Raw genomic sequence first — 27,162 nt, forward strand, 5'->3', positions numbered from 1 at the left:
ATTTGTTTTTAAATATTCAGCGCTCCTTTGGAATATTTGCTCCCATTGCGTACCACGCGCGGGAAAAGATGGTAGCTGTGGGAAACGAAAGTGAAAAAGTATGTCTGCAAATAATGCAGTAGTCAACTTTAACGCTCCTAGTTGTGAACCAGGCAAATGCAGGTGATTTTCTTTTAACGTTTAGCGATGAATTAAAAATAGCTAGATTTTATTAAGCTTTTTTAAAAACTTTAAGTAGTTAAATTTATGGGTCAGTCCAGGTCATGGCATTTATAAGCCATTATGGACAACACATTTTTTTGCCTCACACAGAAAAAGAAAAAGTCACATTTTTTTTAGAATAAGCAAGAACTTCTATTTTCAGCCTGTATTTTCTGTCCTTCTCTACTCCGCCAATGGGAAAATTTGTGCACAGTGAGTGGGGCATGACATTTTAATCCACTCTGACAACATACTATTGATTTTTTTATTTTTTGGAACCATTTGTACACTAATGGATTGGACTAATGTAAGTGCCAATGGCGCTAAAAATTGGATAAAAAACACATTGATTTTCAAACATTCTCAGATTTGACCTTTTTTATGAAGCAGCATCACAAATAGTTGATGTGAGACTGACCAGACTTATTTTTATCACAATGAGATACAGAATCGGTAGAATTTAAGTGCCAAAAAAATATTATAAATATGCTTGTGACCTCCCCACACACTATTATAATGGGAGAAAGCTCCAATTAAACAAGGTGTGCACGTTACAAAGAAAAAATTGTGTCTAACTATTTAGCCATTACGACCCCAATATTTAGGGTAGGGTAAATATAAGCTCTAAGTTGTAGAAAAAGATTGTTTAATTTTCTACCTTTTTTTTACCCCATTCAGTGGGCGAATAAAAACTTAAAAATTAAAGAAAATATTTGTGTCTAACTATTTAGCCATTACGACATTAATAGACCCCAATATTTAGGGTAGATATTTTGTTACTTTTTTTAACTTTTATTTGCTTTCTGAAATAAATCCTTTTAAATAAAACTGTACACAAATGTATGTAACTTTTCATTTGATCGCTTTGCTATGTGAGAGCTTTGAAGAATTCTTTTAAAAAACATAATCGCTCCTAGAGAACCTTGCCCTAGAGAACTTTGCCCTATCGCTTTGTCCTTTCATATAACTAGAGCACCACTGAGTGATGTAATGACATAAAATTTTTATTAAATCTGAAAAGTTCGAATAAAAAACCATTTCAATATGGTGCAGGCCTATCAGTAAGAAAAAAGCTCCCGCGCGACAAAACGCGCGCGCTGAGAGGGGGAAATTCTGTTCGCGCGAGCGATCTTACAGTTCCAAAATTAAGACAAAAAGAGAAAAGAAACATTAATTTCTGAAGTCGGGGGACAATTTAACCAGTGAACCCCTGAACACTGGAGACTCGAAAGCCTTTATCTTGACTTCATTCGTTACGAAAATTGTATCATGTATATATGTTAATCTCTTTTTATCTACTTGTGGTGCTTAATTAATATAACAAAATTCTATTTTTTTTTTAGGTTCGTATATATATTTGAAGATAACTATTTATAGAAAGTGTTTCATTATAGTTTTACAAATAGAGATCGTCCTCGCTGTCCCAGCTCTCGTCACTTGAACAACTATCATCATCTGAGCGATCATCATCAGTTATATTATCGATACGGTTTGGTTCTGACGTATTCAACTTGAGCCGCCTGCGTTTTGCCATGTAGAGCACTCTCGCTCTTTCGATGATTTCTTCCCGCTCCTGAGGTGACCACAGATTATCGTTGCCAGAAATGATCAAAGTATCCTCCAATGTATCGTGAGCCATTGAAAGTCGCCGGTCTGATAGAATGGAAGTGACAGTACTAAAGCACCGTTCAACACTGGAGTTTGATCCGGATATGCTGAGAATCAAAGAGATAAGAAGGCTCACGTTGGGAAATGATTCTCTTTTGTTTGTCAACACCGACTTCCACATGTCGCGTACTGCTATTTTATTGTAGTGAGTCGCTGCGTGTATTTTGAACTTTTTCCATTCGACCAATGATCGGTTTAAGTCGAATCCTGCATACACAAGGGGCTTGGCGAAATGATTATGTAGAAGAATTATTTCCCGATTACCGTAATCTCTATCAGATTCCCAATATTCCATGTCGATGAATCTCATTGATGTATACAATTCCTTGTCCCTCTTATAATCACAAAAGCGCTCCTTGAGAACTTTAATCAGTGACTCGCACAACTTTTTTTTCAGAGCTCGAACAACATCAATGGCATGGTCTTGATTGATTTTATTAGTTTGGAATTTTACGGTGATGAAGGTCTTCTTTCCTCTCTATGAGTCGCACACCATTCTCCCTGCAGCATTTAACCTGAAAAGTCAGATAGATAAAACAATAATGGTCGTACTCAAACAATACTAGAACATGGTTTCTACCTATTTCGAAAACTTTAAACATATTTATAAGGGCAACTTACCAAAACACCAAAGTGTTTGTGTGGCATTGTCGGTTCCATCGCCATGTGATACGCACATTTGATAAGCTTCGTATATGCCTCAGCCGCGGATTTTGCGTTTGCTGATTCAATAGTCGTTTGGATCTATGAAATATGAAGTGAACGTAATTGTGTTAGAGTGAAAGTAAATAAAACTTGAAAAACCCTATTTTGTAGAAACAAACCTTGTCAACGCTAGCTCCGTCTTAACACATGTGATTGACGGTAATCGATCTTCCTTTGGTTTACTTTTCTCACACGATAGTGCGAGAGAATGACCTTCGCCGGAAATATGTCGCGTAACAGAGTGTTTTGTTACGAAACTTGTCCCATCAATATATGTCAGGACAGCTTCCTTCACTGGTCCCTTGCAATTCGGATGCTGAAGAATAGCAGGCTTGTTTTTCGCACAAAGTTTGCACCAAACGAAGTTAACAAATCTATTTCCATTTTCTTCTAAAGTTTTATGCCCGATAATATCATCAATACCCCATTTCATGAAAGTAGATAATTGGATTTTGTTCCCTTTGATACTTTTTTTTGACGAAGACATGTCGCGATAATGATTTCAGATAAATATAGCAATCGAGTTTTCAAAACATACGATCCTGCTGTATTCTATTCTATTTTAGAATAACGTTTCGAACGCTCTCACCCAGGGATATTCCCATAACAAAACTATTTTTGAATGAATGGAGAAACAGGGAGATGGAGTGTTATGTAAAACAAAAGAAATACATTACTCATTTTCTTGTTTATTACAAGAACAGGTTCCACATAAATACGCGTGGTGTGATCAACAAAACAAATTACAAGTCTTGTTACACAACTATAGAAAAAAACGACATTTGATAACTGAAAGTACGAAAACAAAAGAAATATATTGCATTCACAAACAAAGAGAATCAATCATAATTGTTACGTTACAAAAACATCGTTTGACCATGTGACTATAAACATCATCCGCTTCTAACTTTTTCATGTCGATGTATCTTCGTACGATTCCGATTTCAGCATGTCGGGGTCTGGTAACAAAGTAGATTCACAAAACGGAATATCTAAAGGTCATTACTGGAACGATATGTTTTCGCTTCGCACCTAACGTGAATGGTTGGTCAGTTTATGATTAGTAAAATGATCTACTCTATCTAAAATAGAAAATACAATCTCAGGATTTTAGGATATTATCGCTCAGCTACATAACATGGAATCAATCTAGGCGAGTGAAAAATCACTCCACAGAGGCCTCATATTTCAGAATTAGGCGCGTGTTTGCGTGCGCGGGAGCGATCACGCGCCTCTTATTGATAGGCCTGATGGTGGATGAAAAGTGAACATTTTAGGATTAACTTATATGGGAGTGGGAGATAAGCTTTAAACACATACACACATACATTTTAAAATGCTTTGGAAATAAACAATTCTCTCAGTATAATCTTAAGCTATTTTTTTAGAGCGTTTTTTTCTGAATTTTGGTTAAAGTGCAAAAAATGTTTTAAATAACTTGAAGTGATGTTTTTGCCTTCTCTTATCCCATTTTTATGGGAACATTCTTTTTACTTCAAATACATATATCTGTTATATCTAATATCTGTTTCTTGTTCTATTTAGTAACTGCTTATGTTTTTATTTATTTAATAAAAAGGCACAATGTAATAAAGATTGTGAAGGTCACAACTGTAATTTCGTGGGGACCACAATTTTTAAAAATTATATTATCAAAAAGGAAAAATAAAAGGTATTTTAAAGAAAAATCAAGGTGTGTGATCAAGTAAAGGGAACAACACACCTAAAATGATTATAGAAACACATGAAAGCGTAGGTGTGCAATCACACACCCTAAAACGAGAAAACTATAGTGTACTTGTACAAAAGCTCTCTAACTGCATGATTTGCCAGCACCTAAGAGCACTTAAGAGCTCAACCTGGCATTCAAGGCTTAGTTACTCAGCTAGTTTAATAAAAATAACTTTCAATAATCCTCTTTTATACTGATATCTGATTCATTGTTTATTAAAGCAGTTTTTTCATTTTATTATATAAATTTTTGATATCTTTTTAGGACAAACTGTCGCAAAAATCCAAATTGTTTTTCACAACTTGGCGAAAAGTTCTGGTTTAGTAAAATTAAAGGTAAGTTCTATATTAAATAATGCAGATTCTTACCCTTAATTTAAAAAAAACGACAACCTAAATCAAAGGACCTTAACAAGGTCAAATTTTAAGGGATAACTCAAGGTAAAAATGCAATAATAACCTGTTTTTAAAGGCTGGTTCTCACTTATCGTCTTAAGCTTACGTTAAGACGATCTTAAACGTTATGTCAAATAAGTGTGAATGCTAATTTGTGTTAAGGTGATCGTCGTAAGCTTTAAGTAACTGTTTTAAGGCTTGCGACAAAATATCAAATTTTGATTTTTTTTTCTTAGCCTTACACGTCAAGAACTCGGGCTATTTAAGGCCAGTCTTTTCTTATTCGAGTGTCATTTTCAATATCTCAAGTTATAAAGAATCTGGCATAATTTATTGGCCACCATATCATTATATATATGAATAGTAAAACGCAGAATTCAATTTTTCCGAGAAATCTAGATGACATCATATGCCAAAAACGCCCTTTTCCCATGCTTTTTTTCAAGCAGTTTTCCGCGTCATTGAACAACTACAATTTTTGTGACAAAGGGTGTAAAAGCGCGTCTTACGTGGTCTATTTACAGGATAACCCTGTTGTAAGTTTGTATAAATTGTCAAAATGTCGAAAACGCACATTCTAGTAAATCTAAAGCTATTTTTTGAAATTGACGACGTCATATCTTCGCGGGATGTAAATATTTCAATTTTATACAGAGTATTCGAAAGACACTTCATGCCAAGACTTGCTTTTATGCCGGAAAATTAAGGACCCTTTAATGGTGTGGAAAACCGCTTGAAAAAAACTGCGGGTAAAGCGCGTTTATGGGATATGACGTATAATGATATGGTGGCCAATAAATTATGCCACAATCCTTATAACTTGAGTTATTGAAAATGACCCTGAAATAAAAAAGGACTGGCCTTAAGTAGCCCGAGAATTTGATTGAAATAGAACGTTCGAATTAGGAAAAAAATGTTCGGATTAGGAAAAATCGTTCGAACTAAGAAACGTTCTGTAAAGCATTTTTCAAAACATTCCAGTTAAAGATTAAAAGAAATGGAAGAAGCCCTTGCTTTTACAGCGAAAAATTATCCTTACCTATTTGACAAGGCTATAGCATCTTTTCATAATGAAAATTAAAAGAACAACGCTTGAGAAGCGGTAGATGAAAAGCTTCAACTAGAATCAGGTAAAAGTTTATATCTTTTTTGATAAAAACGACTTTAACTGCGCAGAAAAGAGATAAAAATCTGGACATTTTAGCATAGGATGTACACAACTTGTATGTTTTTTTTTCGGGTGCAGCTGCTAAAATGGCTTTCAAAAGCTTGCGCACTAAGTATGTCAGACGAAAAAAAGCATTGAAAGAAGCAAAGAAATCAGGTACAGCTGCCGAAAAAATGATAAAAGAAGAAAAAGATGTACAAGAGTACGCTTTTCTTGGGTGGTTAGACAATTTTGTATATGAACGAAATAGCAAATGCAACTTTCAAGCCGAAGGAGATATTGAAGTGCTGGAATCAGCTGCTGAAATGACTCCTAAAATACCTTCTGATGCTAATAAAATCCTTATGGAACATCCGTTTATTAAAGACTAGTCGTTGCCCGTGGAAAAATCCACGGGTTCGCCCGTCCTTTGAATTTACCCGTGGCAACAAAGTGGATAAGAATATATCGCATTTGTTGATATTCGTGTTTCCGTAACATCATTTTCTAACTTAGCGGGGGTCCACGCAGAGACAGACAGACAACGGCTATTATTATAGAGATAGTCGATAAGGCCCGTGGAGTAATCCACTTAGGCAGAGGGACAATGGAAAATAGGTTTTTTTAGATTTTTTGCTGACGTCAGCAGTGCAGGTACAAAAAAAATTGGCGAAGTTTAGTTTATTCGTTGCCTGTAATGTGTAGAGGTTAAAACGCTGATCAAAATAATGTATAGGATCATATGTTTTCGACAAACGCCTAAGGAAATATAAGGTATTAAAAATTTTGCTGACGTCAGCAATGAACCGTCAAAACCCAAAATTTTTTTAAAGAAATTCGTATACCTGTTGCCTTCATCGTATAGATCTTGAAGCACTGATTAAGAAAATGTATAGGATCATGTACTTTTGGTAAACGGTTACAGAGATATTAGGGTTTGAAGATTTTTGATGACGTAATTAACCCGTTCATTCCGAAACGGATTCGGGGACCCAGGTTTGGGAAAATTACCCAAATTGGTCCTAGGTGGTCCCTAGTTACCCACGCGGTGAAAAATCATTGACGTCACCACCTCGTTTCCAAGTTATTTGCCCTCAAAGTTTTAGATGCACTGTAATGGCTTCATTATTTTAATATAGGATATTGACGTTAAAGTAGTGTTATTGACGTCGCGCCGTAACGTCAGAAAATTTAACATAATAGACATGCATTTTTCGGTTACTTCAGAGAAAATTTCGGTAAGATCAAAGGAAAATGAACATATCCACTTTGCCTGTTACAGACACACGGAACTGGCGTATTATTATATAGATACAGAAAACATGCGTGATAATAAGGCCAGTTCATCTTTACTAATACAAATTCCTCTACAATATCAACAAATACACTCATATCTAAAACCCCTTCCCTCATTTCACAAGTCACTAGACGCCAAAAGTGGGTAAAAAATAAACCACAAAAAGTGGGGAAAATAAGTGCTTCTAAAGAATAAACACCACATATTTGAAAAATTAGCTGAAACTTTGACAAAAGAAGAAAAAGAGGATTCTGAAGATGATATATTTGGCAAGTATGTGGCAAGCGAAATGAGACCTTTGCATGTTATAAATAGAATAGCTCTTAAACAGTTAAATAACGAGTTAACCTTGCTTGAAAAATTTCAATAAAATAAATGTTCATAATTGTTAACATCTTTTTTTCTTTTCTGTCCACTAATGTGAAATTGGTCCACAACTTTGAACATGTTCTAACTGCCATGGAAGTACATTATTACGCATAAAATAATATTTTAAAGCTTCTCGCTTTACCAATGCGCTTTGATTATATCTCGAACCTCTGACATTTGCAATTTCTTTTAACCCTGCAGAGCCATTATTTCTAACAATATCTCTCTACATACCCTCTTTAAATAAACCATCTGAATTTTCGGAATCGATGAAATCTTTTGGGCAATAGCATGCATTATGTGTTTGCTGTAAATAATTGGGTAGTGTAATTGCAACAAGACTGTATTTTTCTGCGTTTTCTACCTTAGCTTTGATAGGGCGTCGGAATATTCTCCAGTGAGAGGCTAATATGCCAAAAGTGTTTTCGATGGTTCTATGTGCCCTGAATAATCGGTAGCTAAAAATTTGATATCCATCTTAACGCTTAAGACACTGTTTTAAGGCTTAAGACAAAAAATTTGAAGTTTGCGATTCACACATACTATGACCGCGGGGCAGATTCGCCCCCCCTCAATAACTTTTGACAGGGTCGTTCAAATTGAATCAAACTTGGCACGCTTATAGTACGTCATAAAAGGAACAAAATGGCAGCAATAAATTTTGCTTGGGTCAGCACATTTTCCGTGACGTCATCAGAAGCTTCAAATTTGTTTAAAATGCCACTATCTGCTTAAAATTTAATTACTTTTGTTTCACAGCGAATTTTTGCATTCTGTTTGAAGTTTCTGAAAGGTAAATAAAAGTTATTTAACATATTTTTCGGTTTTTACGTGAATCGCCTAAAAAATTGCCAAAAATTGCCCGAAAATCTGTTTTTTTCCGATTTTAGGGTAAAATCCGAAAAAATTGGGAAATCGGAATAATCACGTGTCCAAATTTTGCAAAATGATTTTTCTTAATAAAACAAAGTTGTGTTGCAAGTTTCAAGTTCTAAGGATAATCCTGACAGAAGTTATTAAATTTTCCCCATTATAAGGATTTCATAGAGATTTTTAGGGGTAGTTTCGAGTAATAGCCAATATCAAAGCCACTGAAAGGTATGGGACCTAAAGATTTGGCATGCATGTGTCTAATAGATAAATATTGAAACTCAGTAAGTTTCATAGCCCTATAACATAGCAATGAGGAGTTATTAAAAAAAACTGTCAGGGGGGGGCAGAATCCGCCCCTGGACCGAATAGGGTTAAAACTGTCTGAAGGATTAAGATCTTCTTAACATGAGCCTTAAGACGATAAGTGGGAACCAACCTTAAATACAAAACAAGAAACCATGATCGATTTGAAATCACACGTTAGAAAAAACATTTCAGCGCATGCCTGCCAACGTGTTTTTTACAAAAATGTATGGTTTTTCTGTTCAACTGCAAGCTGTGTCCTGTGTGTGTAAGGATTTTTCAAAAGATTATACAAAAACAAAGCAAAACTAAATATTTGAGAGTGCACGTGAAAAATGAAAAGCATTAAAACATATTTATATGTTAGAAAATCGAAACTTTATATATAAGTTCAACATTGTCCAGTTAAAACACAAATTTTATAGCAAACAAATCATGCAGAAATAATGGCAAAATCGATTAAGTCGGAATATCATTTAATGACACTGGAGGCACTTTTCATTCGGGAAATAAAGCCTAAAATAAACACAAAGGACGAGTTTAAAAGCTGTGAATTAGTAATAAAAGTTTAATTATGACTTATCCCTCACGGGAGTTTTAATCAGTTTTAATCATTTAATACCTTTTAACTTGTGTATAGTGTATGTATGTTGATATGTGATGTGAATACTTTTTATTTAGCAATTTTACTGTTTATATACTTTTACTTATAGACTGACTTCGAAATATATTGCTAAAATAAATATATTACATTGTTGTCTTGCATACTATGTTGACAAAAATTGCACAATGTTTTTACCAAATAAACAAATCTTTGGCTATGATTCTTCAATGTATATAATATATATATATATAATATATTTGACGATTCCATGGAATTTGATAACAAGCTATAATTATCGATAGCTATTTAGCAATAATTAAGCGACTCTAATTTAATTAGTTGTTCTACAGGCGAATTAGAGAAAAACATAGCAAAATCAAAATTAATTTTATGAGGAAACAATGCAAATATTAAAAAATAATTTTTATAGGAAACAAAGCCTGAGGTCATTGGTTAGAAAACGTGTTTAATTGCCTACGTTTTCATGCACATGGAAATTTAAACCAACTGTTGTTTAGCACTGTTAATGCTGAAAATGTCAAAAAATAAGAATATTTGAGTAGTGGGCTGAACTTATTAAAAAGTGTCAGTATTATTTTCTTTATAAATGTGTTTCTTAACTTAGAAAAACAACTACGTTGCCATGGGCTTCATAGGTAACATCCTCTCCCCATGTCTGTCTTGATATTCTCTTTAATTCTTGAAGCTTTGTAGCAAAATGCCCTAGATAAAAAACAAACTAAAATTTATAAAAAATACAAGATTTTCATTTAAAATGCTTCTCATGTAAATTGAGAACAAAATGACTTGTATAATCCTCTATTCTCCCCCAAAAGACAGTGAAATCAATATAAATAAAGACCCCCTTCCATGATCCTGTAAAAAATAAAAATTATCCTGACTAAACTAGCTAAAAATCAAAGTAACTAGCTAACCTTTTTTGGTCATTTTTGAATCTTCTGTTTGCTTTCTTCATCTAGAGGATAATTATCTATAAAGAAGAAAATAACATAAGTCCCTGACTCGCTACATAGTTTTATTCTAAAATAAAAATCAAAGCTACATAGCTAGCGTTTTTCTCAGCTAACGCCACCATTTTATGATTATAATTTATACAGCTATAAATATGTAAGAGATATAGCGATAAATTTAGCGATAAATAACCTTAGCTATAATTAGCAATAATTTCCAATAGATATATACATTTATTGTTAATCCTCTTCCTGTTAACGATATAGCCATAAAGCACATCGATAAGTGAAAATTATCGCTATATAGCTTGGTATGAAATTCCTTGGAATCGTCACATATAATAAAAAATTGTTTGTTTGTTTGTTTGTTTGTTTTGGTGAAAATGAAAATTTAAAATTCCCTGCATAAACCTACATTCTGACAAGTTGCAAGGAAATCTATTTACACATTGTAAAATAAAGCACTTCAAAATAGCATCCTTTCAAGTCATCCTAAAATCGTTGATTTAAAAAAAAACATTTTTTTACTTTTTTTTTACACAGCAACAACAGCTTCTTTTTCCATTTTAACTAAACACTCGGTTTTGATTAAAAACAGCTGAACATTTTATTAGAAGAGCACAACAACATCAGAATTTTAAATCTGGTGAAATAAGAAATTCACTGATTCAAATCCAGTGTGATAACAATATCCCGACTACCGCTGCACGACAAAAGGGTAAACCAACGTAACGTATCACAGTACTCTGTATGTTTAATTTATTGATTGTCTTACCTTATTATACAGCTATAAAATAGCTAGGAGAGAAAAACATGGTTGTTATTTAGTCTTCTTTATAGTGTCTACCACACAAGTTATAAACATATAAACAAAAGTTATGGCAAGAGTTGTATAAACTTGTAATTGTCAAAAATTTACTTGATAATAAAAGTTGTCAAGATGTCACAATAAGCATTTGATATGTCAAATTTATTTAGTGTTTCATTTAGTGTTTTATTTAGTGTAACTTCATTCTAAAAAGCTGAATCAGTTCTTAAATTCCTTGTATTATTCTGGATTTTTCTCAGTATTGGAAATATACAATTCCAAGATTTGTTCTGGAATTGTTCTTGAATTCAGTACCTTAGAATCTCATGTGAAACACATGGATGATAAAATTGCTCAATGCTTTTAAAAATGTAAAACTATTTTGAAAATGTTCTTGGATCCCTCTAGAAGCCTTTAATAATTTTGTTGGACCAGCTTGTTTTTTATGTTTTCGTTATATATTTCGTCATACATAACTATACTATTGAATATTAATCACTGTAGTTTCTTTTGCATGCAAAAATACAATGCCATTTATAATGTCATTTAAGTATTTAATTTCTTATATCTCTTTTACAGCTTGAGGATTTTTTTCATTGTACTTACATGACTACAAATTAATGTTGTAGTTCAGAAATTTATGAATTTTTGTTGACATTAAAAGCTTCATAATATAATGATTTAACCTTCTATTTTATTGTTAGAAAGTCATTGGATAAGCAGTGACGATATCGAGTTCGAAAGAAAAATAGAGGTAATACTTAGTGTGAATCTTTTTGTAACGCAAGTATCAACAATAAACAAGTGATTTTTGTCATCTTGGTTCAAGAAAGAATCGCTTCTGCTAATATCAATGTCCTTTGCAAGAAAAAAAACAAAGCAAAAAACAGAAGACATAAAACTAGAAGGTCATTGTTTAAGGGCATATTTAAATTATTAAGCAGTTATAATTTTTTTCTGTTTTTATTCATTGTTTTGCAGACCTTGCTAATCCAAATATTTACAATATACACTTAAGCAGAGTAAATCACTACTTTGTGTTAGAGATGCATGAAAAAGTAATGCTTAAAATATGCAGTTGATCTTACCACAAACAATTACTAGTTTTAATTAAAAGCAGTATTTCTGATCTTTACAATTAATGGAACAATTTTTTGCAACACTAATTTTGTTACTATTTAAGGATTGTCATGTTGGACTAAAGAATCTTGGTGCCACATGCTATGTGAATACTTTCTTGCAGGTAAGAGAAGCAGTGTTTTATTATTATAACTATTATTTACCCAGGATAGCCTCCTCTGTTGTCAATGAAAGTCCTGCGAAGGGGGTTCTAGTGCATTTAAGGCTCCTTTTTAACTATGAAAACCATGCACGCACAATAGCCGCTTAACTAGGCAACCAGCTAAATCAATCCTATTCTCTTGTTGAAAGTTAGCAGGAAGGATTGATTCTCACTCTTTTAGTCTCTGCCATGACTTGGCCAGAGATTGAACCCACTACCTTCCACAACGAAGGCGAAATACTTGCTTGTTTTTTCTAAAGCATGCGTCTAGTATTAAAAAATTATATTTGCTTTTACAGCTATAAATGGCTTTCTCTACTCATAAAGCATGTAAAGGTAAAATGAAACCACGACCCCCCCCCCCCCCCCCCCCACATGTCGGATTTTTTTAAAAATCTTCTTAAAGTCCTATAAACAATAAGATACACTTATAATTATCATGCCTCCCAGCAATAGTTTAAAAATTGATTATTCATATTAATAATGCATTGCCAGTTCTCTTGTTTTGTTTTAAATTCTCAGATTTTGTTTACGTCTTGTGTCAAGGCAACTACTTAAGTAATAGTTTCCACTTGCCATCATTCTGGAACTCGCCAATGATAAAAATCATATGCATGTTTTTTATAGTATTGTTCTTTCTTTAAATTTCAAAGAGCATGTAAAGATCTTATTCCCTTTTTCATCTTTTTTGTTTAAAGTCAACAGTTTGTTCAACAGATAGGGTCGGCTAAGGTACTGGTAGCTGATGGTATATATGGTACACCACCTTATTATGCGAGTGCTACTGGGGATAGAATTCTATATTTTACAGACGCAAACGACCACTGTATTATACTTACTGCTATTATTTTGGTTTTGTTTATCTTAGCTTTGGTTTCAGAATAAAGCTTTTCGATCTGCAGTATATCAGTGGAAACCTAAAGACAATGTTATTCCTAGTGAAATAAGTAACTACTTTTTATAATAATCAACCAGGCTATATTATTACTCTAATTATATTTTTTTTAATTTTATTTTAAGAGATTTTTTCTAAATTAATTTATTTCACATTTGCAAAAGTTTCAACAAACCTGTGTTTTCTGTTTATAATTTATATTTTGTTTTTTGATTGCACACTCACAAAGAGAAAACGAGAGCAAAATGTTCAAGTTACATATAAACTAAATAAAACCCATAGAAGAAAAAATTGCTGATATGAATCAAGAATTTTTATTCACACATGCCCTAAGTTATTAACTAATAGCTATTTTCAAACAGTTTATATGGTAAATTATCAGTGCTGATTGGCTAAAAAAATTAACCTTATAGCAACCTTAATTGTTGTTATAAATAAAAATTAAGAGAATTATTGAAACATAGCTATCTACATACTTACAGACTCAAAAATCTGAAATTTGAATCACTCCTCCAGAAAGACAGCCATTTCAACTCTTCTTAACAATGATATCCATCTAATTCGCATTTCGGAATTAGATCCCTTTCATTGATTAAGAAATGGGTTTTTAGTATAAACATTCATCAGCACAATGCGCAACAAGCAAAACAGCTGATTAACTTTGGTTTAAGATAAGTTTAAAAAAATTCTATATATAAGGTTATTTGAATATTTTGTTTTCTCTTTGTAGTACATGTACTTGAAAAATTGATACAATGAACTTCAAATTTAACGTTTTCTTTCTTTATCAAAGCCTGGTCTTTACAACCTTCTACAAACCCAAACAAAATAGCCCTTAGTTAATAAATACAATATAAACTGTTTTATCTATCTCTTCTGTGAAATATTACCCTTCATCAGCGTATTGACCTCACAAGCTCGGTCTATACTTTTGGCCTATTTCTCTGTATATATTGTATTATTTTTTTATAACTATCTAGATGTTATTACCAGATCAAATATTTTGAAGCATATATTTTTTTTAGTTCACAACCCTGAGAATACGTACACCAAAACAATACTATTAGATTATGGTGACAATCCTACTAATACCATATGTGGTAATCTTCAATTTTTATTTGCATTGTTGCAATACAGTGAGAAAAGGTATGATTGTTGCTTGTTTATACATGCAACTTTTACATTAATTTGATGGTTGGTACAAATTTTTAATAATTTACCTGACTCATATAAAGAACCAGTTAGTATGAAAAAATCCAGTCATTTAATCATAGATATGGAGCAAAAAATATCTAATCTTCTTCTGCTAATGTCATTTTGAGTGAAACACATAAATACTGAGAGAGTTAAAATGGTACAAAGTTACGAAACTTAGTGCTTAAAATAATGACCGGTCAACAGTCACTTTCCACTGAACAATGACATTTAACTGACAAGATACAACAAGGAATGGTCAAATTGGCTGGCAACTAAACAAAATTTTTTTTTGCAAAAAGGTGATCCTGGAATAGCTGTTTTTATTTGCCTTTAACTTTCCGTAATTTATATACATTTTGATAATTGTTTTACCAACCAGTTGTTACTAAGTTAAAGAATGCTTTTACGATTATGTGTAGCTTTTAAAACCTAGTGGGTAAGTAAGTAACTGGAAGTTTTAACGTCCTTAAGGGGGGGATATTTCCCTGAAATAATTTTGTTTTTTGACTGCTAAAAAAGTTGACTTGACCAATCATTTTAGATTCTCAGTAGTCACGTTAACTGCCATAATTATTTATTTTATTCTAGATAAATAAATAATGTTCTTAGGCTCAGAAGGCAAATTTTCTGTTTTACTTGAATTATTGAATTGATTGATTAATGCATATTAAAATGATTATTTAGCAATTCTTCATCATTTAATTGGGGCGTATTTGTTTCAGCTATATCAAACCTACGTTTCCTTCCAAACATCCCAAGTCAGCTCTTGGTCTGAATCAAATGTTTTCGCATGTTAAGCAGAAGCAAATTGTATATTCAGCAACGCAAGCAAGGTCGACATGATTTGTGCTAAAACAAAATTTGCGAGCAGAGCTATATAATTTTGCGTATGTCACCCTTTAATTATAATTACGCAAAAAGTCTAAACAAAAACAACATAAACATAAGAAGACACAGCATTTGTTTACCATTTGCAAATAAATTTGATTAAATTATGCCGTTGCTAGCATATAGAATGCATAATTTGCACAAATTATGCACAAGCTTTTAATATGGTAGCTTTTGCAAATGGTGAGAAGATCGAGAAGGATGAAAAAAAATGTACAGCTGTCCTTTTCCTTCCAAACATTTTGCTCTGTTTGTAGAATGTTTGGAAGGCCTTCTCAGTCTTATTGGAAGGTGCAGTAGAGCTAAAACAAATGAAAATAAGCTGGTTAAGCAGGTTCAGTGGGCTTAAAAGGTGCTAAAACAAATACACCTCTAGTAGCACATCGTTATTAATCTTAAATTAACAAGATTTCACACCACCAGTTTAGATTTGGTCTTAGTTAAAAATACCACTTTTTCGTACTTTAATCTTTACGAAGAGAAAAAGGAACAACAAATGAAGTCAATTTGGTTCATAATTTGTAGTTAATAATAATAATAATTGACAGGCTTTTGCAGAACAAGCAGTACATGTATTTTATATAAGTCAAAACAAAACTAAATATTCTGGTGAATCCGATTTCCAATCAACAAGAAAACAAGTTATTGGCCTTTTTAAAAAACATATAAGCATTAATTTCTGGACAAGATTTATTATCATTCTTTTAATTTTTAAGAAACTTTTAAGAGTTTTAAGAAACCTAAGCATCTTGTGTTTTTGCTTGGAAACTTGGGACACATTTAAACTAGCAATCTTGCAGCATGTCATTGTAATCTAGATATGTGGATCCAAGCAGTTTTGTGCAAAGTTTGGGTCTACAAACCGATGAGCAACAAGATGCTCAAGAATTTAGCAAACTCTTTATTTCATTGCTAGACGATGCATTGACAGGCCAAAACAACTTTTCAACAAGTATCATTGATCAGCAATTTGGTGGGTGTTACACATATCAAACAAAATGCAATGTTTGTAATTGCGCATCTGAAACGCCGTCAAGGTTTTATGAGCTGGATCTGAATATAAAAGGACACATCAAGTTAAAAGAATGCCTGAAAGAGTTTTTAAAAGAAGAATTATTGGAGGGAGATAATAAATACTTTTGTTCAAGCTGTTGTACTAAACAAAATGCAACACGAAGAATTGTTTTAAAGACTTTGCCACCTGTTTTAAACCTTCAGTTACTTCGTTTTGTCTTTGACAGGTATCTTTATGTTAACATTTTGTCGTGCATGTTAATTTTTTCCAAAGGTTGCTATTACCGGGAAATTCTCTCAACATATTCCAATCTAACAGAAATCTTTAATTTTTAATTTTGATAACAGTGTTCCTGAAACTTTTTACTCTCTGGAGAATATGATGGCTTATTGAACTAATATTAAATTAGTAATTTTTTTTCATTTGATTGCATTACACTGTTTTGAAAAAACATCGCCATATAAGGTAAAAAACGGTAAATTGCTCTTGTTAGGCAAAATTGTTATCTAATGTAAGTTGTCGCACTATTTTTACTGCCATTTCATTCTAAATATAATTTCTGCAAGGATTTTGGGCATGTTTTTCTGAGCTTGATAACAAGAAAAGAATATTAGAAGGTCTTTTTACCATCTAAAGATTTTAAGCCTTCTGTTCTACAAACCAAACTTTTCTCGTTTTAGACAGACAGGCACAAAGAAGAAATTAAATTCCGTAATTGAATTTCCAGATCTGCTTGATATGAATGATTTTATGAAGCTTGAAAGTCCTGAGGATGGTGTATACAACTTAACCGCTGTGTTGATTCATCGTGGTTTAAGTGCACATTCTGGACATTACATTGCTCATATATTTGATCAAGAGGTAATGTTAGATTTTTTAAATGCCAGTAGTTGTTCCTTATCGTAGTAACAGGGCTTGTCTTTGTTTCTGTTAGTTTGATGATCAATAAGTAGTTGCTGTAAGATAATTTGACTTGCAAGTGATTAAAGTATATGTATTTTGTAATCAGTCATTTCTACTTTAATGGATTTTTTGTCATATTGCTTTTAGAGTGAGGTGTGGTGTCGATTCAATGACGAAGATGTTAGTATTATGAAAGGAAAGACACTGCAATTGGGAAAAGAAGATGATTTAGAAGGTGCTGTGATTTTATGATTTATTGTTTCCTATATTATATTTATTCAACACTTGCATAGCAATATTCTGAATTGTCTATACTTGTATTTTAAGTTAATGTATCAAATGCAGTGCTTGAAATTGAACTTTATTGTAGGAGTGTTCTGATTGACACTTGCAATTTAGTTCACTCAATTTCATTAAAGAGGCTACGGAACGGCTGTTGGTTTTCGACTTTAGTGACTTACACGAAAGTCGAGCTGATGGCAGCGAGAAGCAAAAATGGCTAATTTTCTGGCATGTATGTAATTTACAGACTCGAATATACAGATATATCTAGAATTTTTATCTTCTTTAGCCTTGGTCATGTTTTCATCCAGAATGAGTCTTATTGAGATATTTCTTTGTAGTATACTTTTCGAAAAAAAATATTGAACCAGCGAGCAAAGCACGCTGGTCTGTTCATTGCGCAAAACGCGTTTGCTGGATTTTTAATTTATGCGCGAGATATACGGAATGTGAGGATTTTAACCGGTTCGTAGCCCCTTTAAGTCTAAATAGATTGGCATGAAAAAGTCCAGCGAATTTGATGCAATATAATTTTGCATTTATTAATTCTATAAAAATGAGATAAGAGATAATTAGATGCATAAGAATGCATCAAAAATTTTGTAAAACGTTTGACTATGCAGTTAATATGAATCTTTAATTTTTACATCAGAAAGGCTAAAGATAGAAGTAGTTTTTACACTTACCAAGAAAACGCAAGTTCTTATTTGCTCCGGTATTCAATTGTTATATGATATGGAACCTAAATGTAATTAAATTTAGACTTTCCTGAACAAAAACCAAAAAAAATTAGAAAAACGGAAGGACACTCGTCAAAGAATGCATACATGTTGGTTTACAGTAGAAAAAATACAGGTTACTACATCTGTTTTTACTCTATTGAAATGTGTTTCTTACATTGCTACCTAACTTTTGCAATAATTTAGAGGAGCGCAAATAACAGTTAAGTGTATTTTAAAAGTTGCAATTTGAAAGCAAGTTGGAGCGGAAAATCCTGATCAAAATATTAAACCTCAAAATATTATTATCACAAAAACAAGTGTTGTTAAATCTTTATATTTTTAGCTCGCTTCCACCTGACATAAATAAATACCTTCTTTGGGGCTGTAAAATTTAACACAATTTTTTTATTTTTTTCATTACTTTCTCAGTTCGAATAGATAAGATTAAGTATTTTAGAGGGAAGTTTTAAATATTTTTACAAAAACAAAGTGATACTTGCTAAATAACTAATGCATAATTTTGGTTAGGCAAGATGATAAATTCCATTTGGGAGAAAAGTGTTTTTTTTTTAGAAAATAATAAAGTTTCAGATGTACCAGAAATAATGAAAGAATTTGTTGCAAAAGATAACAGCTTGTTTCTTGATCATTGGACAAAAAGTCATAACAAAAGAGTGAGTAATAGATAAATATTTACACACAATCTCATACCTTTGTTTTTGTATGAATTTTATTTTTGTTCGTCCTAGGTCAGTGCTATTTCTGATGGCCTTGAAAAGCAAAAAGAAATACAAGCAATATATGCTTGTCTGCCTGTAAAAGAGGGTGGGTATTCCAATGCTGATATATTTTGTGACAGTTGTTAACTGCCTGTTGTTATGTTTAACATTCAATCTTTTCTGGAAATAGGGGATGATTATGAATGGTTATCAACAGATTGGTTGCGACAATGGTTGAATCCTGATCAAGTAAATATTCCTCCCATTAATAACACAAGTCTAATGTGCAAGCACTCATGTGCAGATCCTTTAAAGTTAAACATGATGAAAAGAGTCTCTGCCGAAGCAGCTGAAGTTTTGTATACTCGTCACGGTGGTTTACCTCGACTAAAAAGCGATTCTTTATGCACTGCATGCACAGAGTCCATAAAACGTGGTAGGGATTTTGAAACACAATTACAAGCAGATATGAAAACTTTTGTCAAGCCCTTGAAAACGTCATACAAGTAAGTCAGGTGGCATCTAACGAAGTGGTCACCGCATTATCTTTTAAATCATCTTATAATTAATTCTCAACAAAATTGTATCCAGTTGTGTTTTTTTTTTTAATTTATTTATACGAGCAAAAGTATGTGGGATGTCTGAGTGATTTTAATGGATTAAAAACGAACATACCAAATTAAATCATATTTTTCCTGTTAGCCAACCTGTTTATATAAAAAACTTAAAATTAGAAACTCCTAAAATATATTTGTGGACCTACTTTCAGAGTGTCTGGCGAGGGTTACTGGGTTGGTAAAAAGTCACTAAAACGTGTAAAGCAGTTGGCCCTTCAAGAATTTCGAAACAGAGAAGAAGGAATTTTATCAAATCCTGATATCTCAATGACTGATTCACCAAGCAGACCAGAAGATACAGATGATCAAAATAATAATGAAAACCAACTTGAGGGACCCTCTAGCAAGGATCAGCTATCTACACTAAAGCAAGCGAACTCTGATTCAGGATTTAATCAAGATTGTCAATGCAGTGAACATGGTAAAACTTTCATATTTATCTGGATTTTCATTTAAAGAAAATGTGTTTAAAAAATCCCTTTTGCATCTACTGCACTTACATACTCTAAAAACTGTTTAGCAGTATAAGTAGAATTTTCGAATACATATATATTAGAATTTCAATTAAAAATTGTTAAATAATGCATGTACCCTTAGGACCATTTGATTTTCAATTTAATGTAAAAATCAAAAACGGTAATTTGGAACACAGTTTAGTTTCCAAAACTTATAACTCAAAAATAAGATTTAAAAAAAAGTTAAACCAAAAATTGAAAATAATTTCGCAACCAAATCATATGATGCAATGAGCCTGCAGCTTCTTTTCAACCAACCCTCTGCACTCCTGTACAGTGGTCCTTTATTAGGCGCGTTTCATAGCGAGCTGAACGTCGGTGTCAAATACTTTACAGAAGTCCTGAGATTGCAGGCCAGATATATTCCTTTTGTTAGCAACACTTTAATTTTTGAATTTCAAATTAAATTAAAAATCAATATTCATTAAATAATTTTAATCAAATAAAACGCCCTAAAGGTACACGCATTTTAAAGATGGCATATTTGTTTCTTAATTGTGTTTTTATGCATATTACACTTCACATTTTTTTTTTAATTTTTTAAGCTTGCTGAATTTCTTTCGTTGAAAATTATATTAATCAGATTTTCTTGAATTAGATTTTCTTAACATGTATTCCCTTAGAGCTGCAGAAATTTCTGACTAACTCGGACGCAAAGAGAGAGAATATTTATAATTTTATTAGAAGTAATATTTATTTATTTTGATAAAATGTTTAAACAATTTTTTTCAGGTAATTTATGTGTGCACCCTTCTTTACGTGTTCTCGTTTCCAAAGACATCTGGTTGAAGTTGCTCGAGTACTTTCCTCGATCTCAAAGTTTTTCCAATGAAATTTTGCCTTGCCAAGAATGCCAAGTATGATAGCTCTTTTAATTTCTTTTTTTTATGTTAACAATTAAAAATCAGACAAGTTAAATCGAAAAATCAGAAAGTTAATCTCTTCTTGGCCAGAAGAATAGGAATTAATTGATAGATTGATAGTTAATAGCATTGTTTAGATGTAACAAGAACATGTAAATCTAATGTAGAAGAGTTCTTCCAGGAAAGACTTTTTTATAATCTTATCTTCTCCAATTCAGAGTAAAGAAAAATCTTCACAAGAGGAACGAGAAACGATGAAGTATTTAGCAAACGAACAAAAGGGAATGTTTTCATTCTTACTTGAAAAGAAGGCAGACAGGCTGAAATCAATATTACACGAGGTAAGTCTGTAGTTGTTAACTTTCACCTTAGTTTTACTATTGATTGTTTTTTTTTTAAAGCAAGCCAAGTATCTCTTAAAGTATGTGTGTTGTTGCAAATTATAGGACCATGTCACGCTTCATGTTATCCTGGCTAGTTTTATCGAAACATGGAAAAAAAGTGTAAAGTAAGAACTTTTTGTCAGCTGTGAGAATTTCTTGTTTGGTTCCTTTTTAAAAAATTTTCTCCTAAATTGAAGAAAAGCTGTGTTTCTGGGCAATCATCTGTTTACCTTTGGTGGTGTTTCTACACTAATAACAAACTTGATTTTTTGTTGTTAAAGGTGGGATAAAGAAAAAATAAAATCACTCTCTATCACCGAAGTAAAAATGCTGCAAACTCTGTGAAAGTTACCCTCTTGTGAAAATATGTCTTTTACATTGAAGGTCGAATGGTAGAAAGCTGTTGACCCATATAGATAATACTGAAATTATCTGTGAGCACAATTTACTGTTGTATTCTGCAGAAGAAATTGTTAGCGAAGCTTCAGTGGAGTAAGTAAAAATACGAATCAGCAGACTCTTAGTTTAAGTGAATATTCATATTTACTGCAATGACAAATGACTATGTATGTGATGCAAAGTTTATCTGCTTCACTTTGGGAAGGTGGTTTTGAAAATGCTAGCTGAGGTTTCTTTTATACTGAGTAATTAAACTAAAGTTGCAACCAAAGTATTGAACAGGGAGTCAATTCTCAGAGTCAAAGTGTGTCATTTTCCTTCTTTAGGAATCCTCAGCTGGTCTTAGTTAGCGAAGAAGAATTTTCCAACATAACTAATTTCTTTACAATTTCCAATGGTGTTGTTGTTACCGCCAACGTTGCACAGACTGATGACCAAAACACAAGAAAGTATGTTTACAAAGTTTCACCCGGTAAGACTAGTAAAACATTTCTTGTTGTACACTTTTCTGTCGTAGTAGCCAATGTTATGAAATAAACTATTAACACACATGTCCACTAAAGTTTTGTGTGACAAACCATCCAGAAGACATCTTGAAGAAATTGAAAATTTGTTTTGTTACGCAGTTTCATTGTTTTAGACTTATTTAAACATTTTTACCCTGCTCATCTATCTTCTGACGTTTGACGTTCATTCTAAAAAGGGAAGCGATGACTTTTTTTATTTTACCGAAAAGTGATATATTTTTCTTCACTAGATTTTTGTCCGGAGTGTCGAAGTAATCGTCTTTCAGAAGAAGCACATGATTCCAAGATGTATCGAGGTGCACCTATCTTTGTCATGAAGAGAGTTGTTAAGAGTAGTTCTGTGATGGGACAGAACTCACCGTTGGAGGATGGAAATGACGAGCCAGATTCAATGGATACAAATCATGGACTGTATGGCAAAGAGGTTGTTTGTTTATTTGTGTGATGTTCGTTCGTTCGTTCGTTTATTTGTGTGATGTTCGTTCGTTCGTTCGTTCGTTCGTTCGTTCGTTCGTTCGTTCGTTCGTTCGTTCGTTCGTTCGTTCGTTCGTTCGTTCGTTCGTTCGTTCGTTCGTTCGTTCGTTCGTTCGTTCGTTCGTTCGTTCGTTCGTTCGTTCGTTCGTTCGTTCGTTCGTTCGTTCGTTCGTTCGTTCGTTCGTTCGTTCGTTCGTTCGTTCGTTCGTTCGTTCGTTCAAAATATTTCTTGCTGTTTATTTGCCGAATGAACATGCTGGCTATGTGCAAAAGCGATGCTTAGAAAATTTAACTTGGGTTTTTGGTAGCTCCTAGAAAATTTGGGGATAATAAATTTTTATAAAAACTTTTCTTTTTGTGAGACTTTAACAAGAGAAAGGTGCCAGGTAACCCTTGTTAAATCGTGTCAGATAACCGAAGTTGAATAGCATTAGACAAACTGGGTTGAATAGTAACTTTGGAACAATTTATTTTTAAATTTATTTGGCACATGAAACATCCATCATTAACTAACTAAGATGGATTAGATGGTCAATCAAAACTATCTTCAAACATTGGCAAGGAAAAAATTTTAGAATTGTTTTTAAATAACTAGCATTAATTTGTTCTATCGAAATGTTGCACCTGGAAAAGTGAAGAAAATATCCGGAATTGTAGTCAAAAAATGTCAAGAAAATAAGGAGTTTCATTGAGTGGACTGTTTTTGGCTTGTACTTATGATTTTATTTTGTATTTTTAGAGTAAAGATACTAGTTATACAGTGAGTATACGTTTTTAACTCTCGTTTTTGTTTGACACTTTCTTCACAGTAACAGCGATATTCCATTTCTTATTGCGTATTTCTTATTTAGTCTTCAGCCAAAAAAATTAAAAGATCTGCATCACCTGAAGGAGGAAGAAGACGTAGTTCCAGGTGATTTTCTGCTAATCGTTTTTTTTTAAAAAGTATTCATACAATCCTTACGTTAGAACACAACCAATCTATGCATAGTAATTCAACATATTCGATACAATTTTCTTGTCAACAAAGCTGAAAATATCGTTGTTGTTATCCTGTACTTTATAATTTACGACAGTGCGGTGAGAGGTTAGTTTTTTGTGTAAAATATTTTCAAGAACTCTAATTGTAAAAAGATTTTTTAAATTTGGATTGATTTTTATTTAACAAAATATTGCCAAAAAAAGAGTAAAAAAAGAAACGTGGCATAATAGGTTCGTCTAAAAAACGCCCCATTTAGTTTGGGAGGGAGGATTTAACCCTGACGAGTGGGGATGGTATGGTGTAGTGGGGTAGGGTAAGGTAGGGTAGGATAGGGTGGGTGATAGTCAACGTAGAGCATGATACCCGTCCTAATTAAAATTCCATCTGCGCATAGACTTCTGGATTTCCAGCGAGGTATAATAATCATTCTTATTATACTTTATTTGAAGTTTATTAGGCAAGTTAGTACGCAAAATGATCATCTTAAAGTGTGCTTATCATGTCTGTATTTTATTTAAAATCTATATCTTCAAATATACCTCGAGATTATTCATCTCTTTATGTTTATGTTTTTCATGATAGACATCGAACGAAACGTGGAGAATATATGGTACGCGTGGATTCTGATCAAACTTTAAAGCAACTAAAAATTCAGGTAGCTTCAGGATTACCGTTCGTTCGTATGTTCGTTCGGGAAAATGCAGGATAGTATGGTTTTTTATACAAGCTGTGTTTACGTTTTTAATTTTATTTGTAGCTGCTCAATACATTTTCAATACTTCCAATCGAACAGACGTTATCGCTACCCGATGGAACTGTTCTTCAAGACAACGAAGCGTTCTTAGTTAATCTTGGTATCACTCCAGGGACTCATCTTTTGCTTTCGGTCAGTTCATAGTCTGCAATTTCGTAATTTTAAGGACTGACATTCGGAAATTTTTGAATTTTGGGTGATATTTTTATCGGCAACTTATGGTTTTATACATTTAGACACTTTTTTGCTCTTTTACCAACGTAACAATTTTTTATCGATTATTTAACTCATTTAATGTCTAGAACTAGTACGTTGATCAGACGATGTAGATGAAGCCTCCCTCTCATGTATTAAATTCTTGTGGGTTCAGTTCTATGGAAAATTGTAGATTTGGGTTTTGATTGTGTTAGCTTATTTTTTTCGGGGGTATTCTATCGTGTAAAATGGTTGATTTGTTTCTTACGCAGGTTGACGAACCTAGTGCTGAACGATCGGTCGATGACTCTTCTTGCGGTACGTTATAAAATGTTACCACCGGATTATAAGAAATTACATTGCAGGCTTGGGTTGCTCGGTAATGAGTGTCAATGCTTTTTATGACAGAAATTTTCATTTTTAAACTAATTTAACACCACCAAAAACTTAGTTTTAAAACCCACGCTAATTCAAACTCCCTATCCAGAACGATGAAAAAACCCTGGAAACTAAACTTCACCTTTTAAATTGGTGCATATAAGCAAAATATCTAACAAATCTTGTCCTGCTATCAACGTTACATACTCTCTCACTCGATTCGTTTTAGGAAAACCAAGAGCACTGGAAGAAGGATTTAAAGGTTATTTTCTTTCTTTACTTTGCAGAAACTACACAGTATGAAAATGTGATGCCATAAAAAGGACACATTTACATTAACTTATGGCAACAATTTAACTCTTTTTTGCAGGAACAAACTTATACAGTGGTGGAAAAGCGTGGTAGCAAAAAAATGTTTGTGACTGTATCATTTAAATATTATTATTAAGAATATATTAGTGAATGTTTTAAGACCATTTGTATGCTACATGCCCAATTTACTTTTTGTTTGTATGTTTTTTTGTTTGTTTCGGAGCTTGTCAATGCAAACACCAATCATCACGCTTATTTATTTCACTAAAGAAATGCGTCGGACAATGTCAGACGGTATGAAAAATCTTCCACATCACAAAAATCCATTTGTTATCCTTTTATGCCACCTTGTCTTGAACTGAAGGTCTTTAAATCTTATTCTATTATGACTAGGTTTGTGCACGCTTTTTTGTCGGAGTTATATAATTCTTAATGACCAGGTCTATTTTGAACATTGATTATGGTTAACGATCATGTTTTGACTGTGGTTGACCTGGTAGGATAGGCTTCACTACCAATGTTATTTCAGCGAAAAGTTGTGGAGTTGTTTTACCCATATTTAAAGCAGCACATATGCAGTTTTAAATTTGTATCTAAAGCAACTCGACCATGATTCTTTCGCGACAGGCACATCACAAAGCGAAGAAACAAGGTGGACCAGGTCGTTCAAGTTTATTAAATCAGAGTATATAAAATTTTATTGGCGCCAGCCAAATTAAAGCGAAAAAGAGTGTTTAGGACCGCAACCCCTGACGATATTTTTTGGCTCACCTTGCTAATACTTATAGCTCTGATATGATTTTGTAAAAGCAAAACGTTGAAAACGTGATTAATGCGGAAAATGGGGCATGCTGATGTCAGCAAAAAGTAGTATAATTTAAGATTTACGATTTAATCAAATATCCCTTCTATAACGTTGGCAAGTTCAACTTTCTTCTTGTGTTATCTAGGATTTGTATAGAAACAACGAATATATTGTTTGTGTATATACTACGTCACGTGTAAAAGATTGCTTCTTTAGGGGAATTATAATTTTAAGCAAATCAACAGTAGTAAGCTTTTTTGTGAGAACTGATGTTTAAATGATGCAAAAAATAGAGAAATGGGAGAGGAGAAAAGGTGCCATGACGACTCGTTTATGTATCTATCATACACGTTTTTCTTTCATGAAGAAACATTGATTTCGCTCTGAACTCAAGTTGCTTATTTCTTTTAAGGATTTTAGCCTTTAAATGTGCCTTATATCAGGGCCGTGTAGGCGTCAGATGAGGAGAAGGGAGTCCTAGCCCCTACTTTTTCTAAAAATTTAAAATAATCATTAGTTATCTGAAAATATTCAACCTTGTCCCCAGGACTATTTGCTTCTCAACGGCGCTGCACTTTCTGATAAAAAGGTGCTGGGGTCGAGCTTGACAAATATTGAAAATATGAAATGGAAAAAAAAGGAAGCAATTTGACACCGTGGTAGGGGAGCAGTCCAAAGATTTCGTGTCGCTGGCCCTGTAAGTCAAGTCTTTTCTTTCTTATACTTTGTGGGAACTTTAAGTATGTTACGAAAACAGTTGGTTTCTTAAAACTACTGATTATTTTTCAACGCTGTTTTAATTTTATTTGGTAGTTATTAATAGTGTTGTTCCTTGTGATTGGCTAGTATTTCTTAACTTGTTGATTTGTTTTATTTTTTTTTAATTTTCATATCTACTAAATATATTCCACATATAGAAGTCGCATGTCAAAGTATGCCGGACATTTGCCAAAAGTGTTGATGTTGCAGTGTTTACCACCCA

At 32.9% G+C, this 27,162-nt stretch overlaps 1 protein-coding gene across 2 annotated transcripts; it reads left to right on the forward strand.

Moving 5' to 3' along the window:
- Positions 1 to 16: 16 nt before the first annotated feature.
- Positions 17 to 25,534, forward strand: LOC130641428 (ubiquitin carboxyl-terminal hydrolase 48-like). 2 transcript variants are annotated; one of them, XM_057448230.1, is made up of 27 exons: positions 17 to 162; positions 4,571 to 4,641; positions 11,778 to 11,827; positions 12,257 to 12,316; positions 13,224 to 13,302; positions 14,276 to 14,396; positions 16,154 to 16,576; positions 17,031 to 17,211; positions 17,401 to 17,488; positions 18,298 to 18,390; positions 18,831 to 18,931; positions 19,007 to 19,082; positions 19,167 to 19,482; positions 19,746 to 20,014; positions 20,841 to 20,965; positions 21,190 to 21,312; positions 21,418 to 21,479; positions 21,739 to 21,846; positions 22,080 to 22,225; positions 22,511 to 22,704; positions 23,494 to 23,514; positions 23,606 to 23,667; positions 24,319 to 24,391; positions 24,494 to 24,622; positions 24,958 to 25,003; positions 25,293 to 25,325; positions 25,434 to 25,534. In XM_057448230.1, the coding sequence occupies exons 1-27, from the start codon at positions 101 to 103 to the stop codon at positions 25,466 to 25,468; spliced, it is 3,147 nt and encodes a 1,048-aa protein (XP_057304213.1). In that variant the 5' UTR covers positions 17 to 100; the 3' UTR covers positions 25,469 to 25,534. The 2 variants fall into 2 exon arrangements, with proteins under 2 accessions (XP_057304213.1, XP_057304214.1); XM_057448231.1 differs by lacking the exons at positions 17 to 162; positions 4,571 to 4,641; positions 11,778 to 11,827 and having other exon boundaries at positions 16,252 to 16,576.
- The last annotated feature ends 1,628 nt before the right edge of the window (positions 25,535 to 27,162 follow it).

The sequence above is a fragment of the Hydractinia symbiolongicarpus genome, chromosome 4 (genome assembly GCF_029227915.1).
Source record: "Hydractinia symbiolongicarpus strain clone_291-10 chromosome 4, HSymV2.1, whole genome shotgun sequence".
Lineage (NCBI taxonomy): Eukaryota > Metazoa > Cnidaria > Hydrozoa > Anthoathecata > Hydractiniidae > Hydractinia > Hydractinia symbiolongicarpus.

Coding starts and splice junctions, on each gene's coding strand:
- LOC130641428 (XM_057448230.1), top strand. CDS start 101: ATGTCTGCAAATAATGCAGTAGTCAACTTTAACGCTCCTAGTTGTGAA. Junction 11,828..12,256: donor AGTTCGAAAGAAAAATAGAG/GTAATACTTAGT, acceptor TTACTATTTAAG/GATTGTCATGTTGGACTAAA. Junction 21,847..22,079: donor GTTAGCGAAGCTTCAGTGGA/GTAAGTAAAAAT, acceptor TTCCTTCTTTAG/GAATCCTCAGCTGGTCTTAG.